Source organism: Raphanus sativus, chromosome 8, assembly GCF_000801105.2.
Source record: "Raphanus sativus cultivar WK10039 chromosome 8, ASM80110v3, whole genome shotgun sequence".
In the NCBI taxonomy this organism is placed as follows: Eukaryota; Viridiplantae; Streptophyta; class Magnoliopsida; order Brassicales; family Brassicaceae; genus Raphanus; species Raphanus sativus.
This window is the reverse complement of record NC_079518.1, coordinates 26,174,884-26,183,930: the sequence shown is the minus strand read 5'-3', so window position 1 is coordinate 26,183,930 and position 9,047 is coordinate 26,174,884. Positions and strand designations below refer to the sequence as shown.

General features: G+C 40.8%; 1 protein-coding gene, 1 non-coding gene and 1 pseudogene across 2 annotated transcripts; 2 read left to right on the top strand and 1 right to left on the bottom strand.

Annotated features, from left to right (window-relative positions):
- The first annotated feature begins 827 nt into the window (after window positions 1-827).
- TRNAN-GUU (transfer RNA asparagine (anticodon GUU)) lies at window positions 828-901 on the top strand. Its single transcript has one exon. It is a non-coding gene; the product is annotated as a tRNA-Asn (tRNA).
- A 412-nt stretch (window positions 902-1,313) lies between these two features.
- Window positions 1,314-5,752, top strand: LOC108820417 (uncharacterized). The gene is made up of 5 exons (XM_056993018.1): window positions 1,314-1,587; window positions 2,054-3,393; window positions 3,534-4,700; window positions 4,799-5,073; window positions 5,122-5,752. The coding sequence occupies exons 1-5, from the start codon at window positions 1,314-1,316 to the stop codon at window positions 5,750-5,752; spliced, it is 3,687 nt and encodes a 1,228-aa protein (XP_056848998.1).
- A 2,296-nt stretch (window positions 5,753-8,048) lies between these two features.
- On the bottom strand, window positions 8,049-9,023 carry LOC108821104 (protein CURVATURE THYLAKOID 1C, chloroplastic-like; annotated as a pseudogene).
- Window positions 9,024-9,047: the final 24 nt, after the last annotated feature.

The following is a 9,047-nucleotide window of genomic DNA, read 5'->3' as shown; positions in this document are numbered from 1 at the left end:
ACAGGTCAGCAAGAAAGTTAAAATAGAGAGTCAATAACTGACGTTAGCGACAAATCAGGGATGTACGGGAGACGCTACTTTTTACAGCGGCAAAAGAAATACGGAAAAGATGAGTAGCGTCAATGCCCGGCGGGAAGTGTTTAACGGCGCTGCACTTACAACTCTCTGTTTTCTTTGTTAATTTTGTACGCTCACCGCTGCGTCAGCGTTGACGAAAAGAACAGGGCTATTAGTCTTTTTTTTATTGGTCATGAAATGTTCCACTGGTGATAAAAGTGGTAAACTAAAAAAATAATATATTTTACCTCTCCAGCATTAGAAATGAATCTTTGTTAGTCAAAGAAGAGTAGTACAGAACACAATGTATCCACTCCCGTTCCCAGAACCTAATTTGATATTTTTTTTGAAAATATGAATTTTTACACAACAAAATAGGATTTTGTTGAGAAGTCTATAAATGTAACCTGTGCGTAAGCAATGGTGTTGGGATTGAGTTTGCGTGTTAGATTTTTATTAGTCTTATCGATTCTGTCAAACCTTTGAGCTCTTTTCTTACTAAACTCGAAAGGACGAAAACTTTGAAACGTTAATGTCTTCGTTCTTCTATGTTTGAGACGACGAAGACAAGGATCGTTGAGAAAAGGGTCTGAGAGAACGAAGGGAAGGAGAAGAATTTAGAGGACAACAGAGGAGAAAGCGTAGGTTTGATATCATCTCTGACGAGTAACTCTTTTTTTTTCTGTCTTTTGTCACTAGATTTGCAAGAGTCAAGTCATAAGAGTTTTATTTGTGAGTTATATACGTTTACTAGTAACGTTTATCATCAAGCTTCAGTAGCTCAGTTGGTTAGAGCGTGTGGCTGTTAACCACAAGGTCGGAGGTTCGAACCCTCCTTGAAGCGCTTTTTTTTGTTCGTTCTTTCTAAATCTGGACATATATATTCAACTCAACCTATTGGTGGAGCCAACTGATGTAGATAGATATTTTGAATATTCCAAATATCTTATTTTTTATTTTATTAATTAGTTTTGATAATTATCTTTATTATTTAGGGTTTTTGGGTTTTATTATATATAGCCGTCTATACTTACGTTTGTATTCAGATTATTGATATTGATATTTTTATAAAGAGAGGTTTGAAACTCTTTATTTCCTTGTTACGGTTAGAACTCGAGAGTTCTCAACGAATCAAGAAGACTTTGATCCTAGGTATTCTCAGACTAAATAGGATTCATCGTGTTATCGTAGCTTCCGCTACGTCAGTTTGGTATCAGAGCCAACCGTTTAGATTTCTCAAGCTAAACCTTTCGATCATGGCACCACGGAAACTTTCAGATGAACAGTTGGAAGAAATTCGTCTTATGCTTGAGGCGTTTACGACCGGCCTTCAAGAAGCATTACAGACGACTGTAACGACCGCCCTTCAAACGGTGTTACGCGATCAACAAATTCATCACGAAGCTCGTCGAGCCAATCCGCAAGAACAACACCAGCAACACAATCTGCAGCATCAACGACAGCGACATGAAGCTCCACATGATTCATCCGATGAGGAAGATATGATGGAGAACGTATTTTCCGACCAAGGTCGTGATCAACAGAGACGTCGGGGGGGGGGGGGTGCAACGGAACGACCCTTACAACGCCTATGGAGATGAACATGATCAACGTCCTCACCAGTCCAACCGTTGGGAGTCCAGTTTTCGCACCAACATCCCGGAGTTCAATGGTTCCTTAAATCCAGAAGATTTTATCGATTGGATCAATGTAACCGAAGAAATTCTAGAATTCAGACAAGTCCCAGAAGATGTTCGGGTTTCTCTGGTTGCAACTCGGTTCAAAGGCCGTGCAATGGCGTGGTGGCAACAATTAAAGGATTCTCGACGACAAGAAAACAAGCCTCGTATTAGCACTTGGGAGCGCTTAACCAAACATATGCGTCGGGCTTTCTTACCATTCAACTATGAACGTACCTTATACAACAAGTTACAAAATTTACGGCAAGGAACACGATCAGTTGATGATTACGCTACTGATTTTTTTCATATGACAGCAAGAATGACATCAAAAGAAACGGAAAAGCAACTCACTTCGCGCTTTATTGGTGGTCTACGAAATCAATTACAGATAGCTCTAGCCCAATTCAACCCAGTCTCGATTTCGGAAGCACATCAACGTGCGATCTCTATGGAGCTACAACTCCGGCCATCTTGGTCCTCGTCAACGAAAAATCGTTCCCAACAGAATGCACCGAGCGACAGTTCAGGACAATCTTCGCCTGAGGGTTCCACTTCCAAAGCAGATACACAGAAGCTATCCACCGAAACAGAGACAATCGCTAATTCTCGGCCTGCGCGCACTAACGCTCTCCGTTGCTATGCTTGTGGTGAACGAGGCCATATCCAGACTGCATGTCATAAACAAACGAAACGAGGACTCATCATCCAGGATGCAGACGATGATGAACCACGTTATGATGACGACGGTGAAGATAATAAAGAAATAATACAAGGGGATACATGGTTATCTTTGGTCCTGCGACGCAATTGTCTTCTACCTCGAGCCACACAAGAGTCATGGCTTAGGACCAACCTGTTTCGCTCAACTTGTACAATCAACGGGCGTGTTTGCAAATTAATCATTGATTCAGGAAGCTGCACAAACGTTATGTCTTACGAAGCAACTAAGAAGTTGGGTCTCACAGTCACACCTCATCCTTCTCCTTACACCTTAGCATGGCTTAACAACGGTACAGAAATCTGCGTAGATAAACAAGTTGTTGTTTCCTTTTCCATTGGGAACTACAAGGATTCTACGACTTGCGATGTCATCCCTATGGACGCTTGTCATCTACTCCTTGGCAGACCATGGCAGTACGATCGTGATGCTGTACATCGTGGTAAGGCAAACACGTACAGCTTTGTGTTTGACAATCGCACTATCACTCTTCTACCTTCAAAGGAGCAACCGGAGCCGAGTTCTCGCACTCAAGATACATCGGCACCTTCAAAAGCTTTGCTCACACTTCCCAAGTCTGACTTTGAGAAGCACATGAACGAGGCTGATGTTGTTTGGGCTTTGATCGCCATTCCTTCCCTTCCCCCAGTCCTTGCAGAACCACCATCATCGTTTGCTTCACTGCTACATGAGTTCAGTGACGTCTTTCCCAAGGAACTGCCTGGCGACTTACCACCGTTGAGAGATATTCAGCACCACATCGATTTGGTCCCGAATGCAGTCCTACCAAATAGACCTCATTATCGTATGAGCCCGCATGAGCATGATGAATTGAGACGACAAGTGGAAGACTTGCTTACAAAGGGACATGTGCGAGAAAGTTTGAGTCCAGCAGCCGTTCCTGCCTTATTAATGCCAAAAAAGACGGCTTTTGGCGTATGTGTGTGGACAGTCGTGCCATTAACAAGATAAATGTGCGTTATAGATTTCCGATACCACGGTTAGATGATCTTCTTGATCAAATCGGTATAGCAACTGTGTTTACAAAGCTTGATTTAAAAAGTGGTTACCATCAGATCCGTATCCGACCTGGAGATGAATGGAAGACATCTTTCAAGACGCGCGAAGGTCTCTTTGAGTGGACAGTTATGCCATTTGGTCTTTCCAATGCTCCAAGCACTTTCATGCGAGTTATGAATCAAGCTCTGCGTCCATTTATTGGAAAATATGTCGTGGTGTATTTTGATGACATCTTGATCTTTAGTCATGATTTGACTACTCATCTCGATCACTTGCGTAGTGTATTGGAGGTTCTTCGCCGTGAGAAGTTGTATGCGGCCAGCCAGAAGTGTGTCTTTGGAGTCGATCATGTCCTTTTCTTGGGTTACATCGTTTCTAGTAAGGGTTTGCAGGTAGACCTGAGTAAAGTTGAGGCTATCAAGACATGGCCAACTCCTCGTTCTATTAGTAACGTCCGCAGTTTTCATGGCCTCACCTCTTTTTACCGACGTTTCGTGCATCACTTTAGTAATATCGCGGCACCTCTCACTGATTGCATGAAAGGAACGTCATTTACTTGGACTGCAGAAGCTAATAACGCCTTTGAAGCCCTTAAGCAGTGCCTGATCTCCGCCCAGATTTTAGCTTTGCCAGACTTCACACAGGTTTTTGAGCTCCACACTGATGCGTGTAAACTTGGCATCGGTGCCGTTTTAAGTCAACTTGGACGGCCTATTGCGTTCTACAGTGAAAAGATTGCAGGGTCTCGAGCTAGGTACAGTACGTATGATGTGGAATTCTATGCTATTGTTCAGGCTATCAAGCACTGGAGGCATTATCTGTTTCATCAGGAATTTATTCTCTACACAGACCATGATGCTTTAAAACATCTTGGAAGTCAAGACAAGATTTCTTCACGCCATGCCTTTTGGATTGCTTTCCTGCAGCAATTCACATTCGTTATCAAACACCAGTCCGGAAAACATAACAAAGTTGCGGATGCTCTTAGTCGTCGTCACTCTTTGATGGCCACTTTGCAAGTCTCTGTTCCTGGGTTTGCCGTTTTACCAGACCTTTATGAAACAGATCCGTACTTTGGCACGATTTGGTCTTCTCTCCAGGCAGGCCTGCGTTCTGAGTTTCTCCACCAAGATGGTTACATCTTCCGCGGTTCGAGATTGTGCATTCCACAGAGCAGCTTGCGCCTTCAGATAATCAAGGAATTGCATGAAGAGGGACACGTTGTGACCGGACGCTTCAGTTGGTGATCGATGCCTACTTTTGGCCTTCTTTGCGCCGTGATGTATCACGTTTTGTTGAGCGTTGCGTCGTTTGTCAAAAGTCCAAGGGTCATGCATCTAACAGTGGCTTGTATCTCTCACTGCCTATACCTACTCAACCATGGACTGATGTGAGCATGGATTTCGTCTTAGGACTTCCCCGTACTCAACGCGGCCATGATTCAATTTTCGTTGTGGTTGATCGATTCTCGAAGATGGCTCACTTCATTCCTTGCAAGAAGTCGACTGATGCGGTTCAAGTTGCAAATCTTTTCTTTAGAGAGGTATATCGGCTCCATGGATTGCCGCTTTCAATTGTGTCTGACAGGGACTCTCGGTTTTTTGGTCACTTTTGGTGATCTTTGTGGCGTTTGCTGCGTACTAGTCTTGATATGAGCTCTGCTTACCATCCTCAATCTGACGGTCAAACGGAAATCACCAATCGCACTCTGGGAGATATGCTTCGTTGTTTGGTCATTGATAACATTCGCAGTTGGGATTCAGTTTTGTGTCAAGTGGAGTTCGCCCATAATCATGCGGTCAACAAGAGCACGCGTTTTAGTCCTTTTCGAGTTGTATATGGCATTGTTCCCCGTGGGCCAATTGATCTTGGCGTTGCGCCAGATATTACTCGAGATCACGGGCAAGCAATGGATTTTGTGGCTAATGTTACGATAGTTCATGCTCAAGTTCATGATAATTTGCAGCTCTCTTCTGCAAAATATAAGGCTACTGCAAATCGTCATCGTCGGGATTTACAGTTTCGGGTTGGAGATTTCGTTTGGGCAGTACTTACTGATGAGCGGTTTTCAGCTGGAGACTACAACAAGTTGAAATCTCGTAAGGTTGGTCCTTTGGAGGTTCTTGAAAAGATAAATGCAAATGCCTATTGTCTACAGTTACCAGCGAATGCTCGATATTCGGATGTCTTCAACGTCAAACATCTTATTCCATTTGTGGCTCAAGATGACACTGAAGATCCGAGGTCGGATCTTTCTCTACCCCGGGGGACCTGATGCAGCGTCATCCCTACTTTCCTTTTCTGCTTTCACGTTGGTTTTCTTTACGTTTTTATTAAGCATTAGTTTTCTTATTTTCTTTAGAGATAAGTATTAAGACTTAAGGATAAGTGTTTGGTCATAATCCATAAGGACTTAGGACTTCTCATCATTGTATATATAGTGATCTCTTGGCTTTGTAAGAGACACATTATTATTGATTTATAAAACAGAGCTTTTGTTTTAACTCTTGATTACGGCTAGTTCATAGGTTGAACTCAACGGATTCAAGTTCATAGGCACGCTTGGGCATTCTCAGACTAAACAACCGTCCCTATCCTATCGGTTACTCTATCGTTTGGTATCAGAGCCTTGTGTTTTGGTTTCTTAATCAAAACTCGATTCTGGAATCATGGAGAGTTTGTTCCTGGAAAGTGAACAAATTGTTTACATAGAAGTTTATGGGGATCCGATTTATGATGTTTATGAAGACGATGTTCATCATATTGACTTTATCTTCAAAGAAGATTCTTTTGAGAATCTGGGCCGTGCAAATTTCGGGCGGGACGATATATGTGCAAAGTCTGTGCATGACGAATTTCGTGCAAAGTTAGGGCAGAATCATATTGATGAAGATTTTGTGTAGAATCTTAATAATTTGTTGCGTGCAAATTTTGTGCAAAAACGGATTTATGAAGATTCGAGTTACAAGCAAATCCGTGCAAAAATCGTGCAAAATATGCTATTGAAGATTCGAGGAAGAGTTTTCATGGGAAAATGTTTTGGATTCGAAGACTACAATCAAGTTTCGAGGACGAATCTTCTCCAACCCGGAGAGAATGATGTAGATAGATATTTTGAATATTCCAAATATCTTATTTTTTATTTTATTAATTAGTTTTGATAATTATCTTTATTATTTAGGGTTTTTGGGTTTTATTATATATAGCCGTCTATATTTACGTTTGTATTCAGATTATTGATATTGATATTTTTATAAAGAGAGGTTTGAAACTCTTTATTTCCTTGTTACGGCTAGAACTCGAGAGTTCTCAACGAATCAAGAAGACTTTGATCCTAGGTATTCTCAGACTAAATAGGATTCATCGTGTTATCGTAGCTTCCACTACATCACCAACACTGTCGGCCGAAAAAGTAGCATGTTTGTTATTATATGAACCAGATATTGACTATAACGTACAAACTAACTAATATATTGATGGTCTCTTTTTTTGTATATTAATGTTTTATCTTCAGAAACGCTATTTACGTTTGTCCAAAGTAAATAACAAACGAAGTATAGTATTGAGAAGTATGAAACAATAAGAATTGATAACTATTGTTATGTGTTGTTGTTGTGAATGCAAACAAAGTCCTACATTGGAAGTTTAGACAAATAATGTCTAGTATATAAAGGGATGTCCAACTCTGATTAGTACGAGACCTTTTGGGAAGGAGTCCCAGAAACAAATCCATGCGGGCTTTGCCTTCGGGCCCAAAGTGGACAATATCGTACTAATCGGACAATAGAGAGTTGGACATGGGTTTGTAAAACCCCAACAATTGGTATCAGAGCCAGGTTGACGAATATCTGCAAAAAGACCAAAATATCCTTCAAGTTCGAAGAGCCTCCACTTCGATGGGAAGGACGGGTGCGTAGCAGAGGCCAGTCAAAGATCCTGGAAGCTTCGGTTGTGGGAAAAGAATCCTCGAGATGACTTCGCGAATAAGTGGTGTCGGAGACTTATATCGAAAGTCTCTCCCTAACGACGATACAAGATTAGGTGGATATTCTTAACGGTGCTGCAAGGATTAGGTGGTGAATGTCCTAATGGTGCAGTAAGGGTTAGGTGGATAAATCCTAATGGTGTAACAAGGGTTAGGTGAAGAGTCCCGTTGGTGATTACGGCGGTACAAGAAGTGTGCCAGGCTTCGCTGGAGGTTGAAAACCAATGGTTGATGTGGTACTTGCTTTGAGAGAAGGTTTGTTGTGAATGCAAACAAAGTCCCACATTGGAAGTTTAGACAAATAATGTCTAGTATATAAAGGGATGTACAACTCTGATTAGTACGACTCCTTTTGGGAAGGAGTCCCAGAAACAAATCCATGCGGGCTTTGTCTTCGGGCCCAAAGTGAACAATATCGTACTAATCGGACAATAGAGAGTTGGACATGGGTTTGTAAAAACCCAACAGTTGTCTATTATTAAGTCAACTTTATGAAAGAAACACATATGCAATCTTGACCTCGAACGTGAAGCATCGGCGTTTACTCTCGTGACAACAGATATATATGAAGAAATACAATAAGATGGAAACGAATATTTCTACGACTTTATATATAATAGTAATCAATCATCTCAGAACACCACATGAAACTGGATCAGAGATAGCACAATCTGTCATGTTACAGAACTTATAAACAGAAATCATCTCAGAACACCACATGCGTTTACTGCCAAGTATATCCGCTACTGATTTCTTGAAATGTATATTAAAGAAAAATTCTTCATTCGGTTTCCAGAACCACGAAGATTCAAAACTACCAGTCGGGTTTGAACAATACATATCGATATGTAAACCACTGCCAAAACAACGATTAGAACAAAATAATCTATATATAGTATTGTTGATGTAATCTTAAATTTTACTTACCGTAGAGAACACGATACCAACTAGTTCGAACGGTCGAACCCAGAGGAGATAAAAGGCAATTTGTCGATTGTCTAATGAAGAAAAAAACAAAACTTCTTTTTGAAAAATCTTAGATTTTGAAACATAATGAACTCAAAAAATTAAATATTTTTATATTATACCGTGATGATGTGTAAGTGAAGGCCAAAGAGCTACAATAGCAGCAAACCTCAAACCAATAAGACCTAAACGATCTTCAGATTTATCCCACTGAAACAATGTGCCTTTCAAGAAAGCAAACAGTGCCCAAATTAAAACTAAGGCATATATGTGCATGTTTATATGGATGGAGTATATAGCAAGGGCACTTAAATTTATAGGGTTTTAAAGACTTACAACTTTCGATTAAAAAAAAAAAAGACTTACAACGTTCTGAATTGAGCTAAGGACATCGAGATCAGTCGATGATTAAGAACTATTACCATTAGCTTTCACCTTCAGAGCAAATGCTAGGGATTTTTTGGATAGCAAGAAATAACTCTGACAAGAAAGATTTAGATAGCCTTATCTTTACCTAATCACGTGGCATCTCATAATTGGCATACAAAATCTCAGACATGAAACTCATTTGGCCACGTGTCAGAACAGAATCCATCCATGTGTAAATTAGATTCTCTAC

Excerpts from the sequence above, each read along its gene's own strand:
- LOC108820417 (XM_056993018.1), top strand. The coding sequence starts at position 1,314 with ATGGCACCACGGAAACTTTCAGATGAACAGTTGGAAGAAATTCGTCTT. Across the intron at positions 3,394-3,533 it reads CAAAAAAGACGGCTTTTGGC|ATCCGTATCCGACCTGGAGA; the intron begins GTATGTGTGTGG and ends GGTTACCATCAG. Across the intron at positions 5,074-5,121 it reads GTGTCTGACAGGGACTCTCG|TCTTGATATGAGCTCTGCTT; the intron begins GTTTTTTGGTCA and ends GCTGCGTACTAG.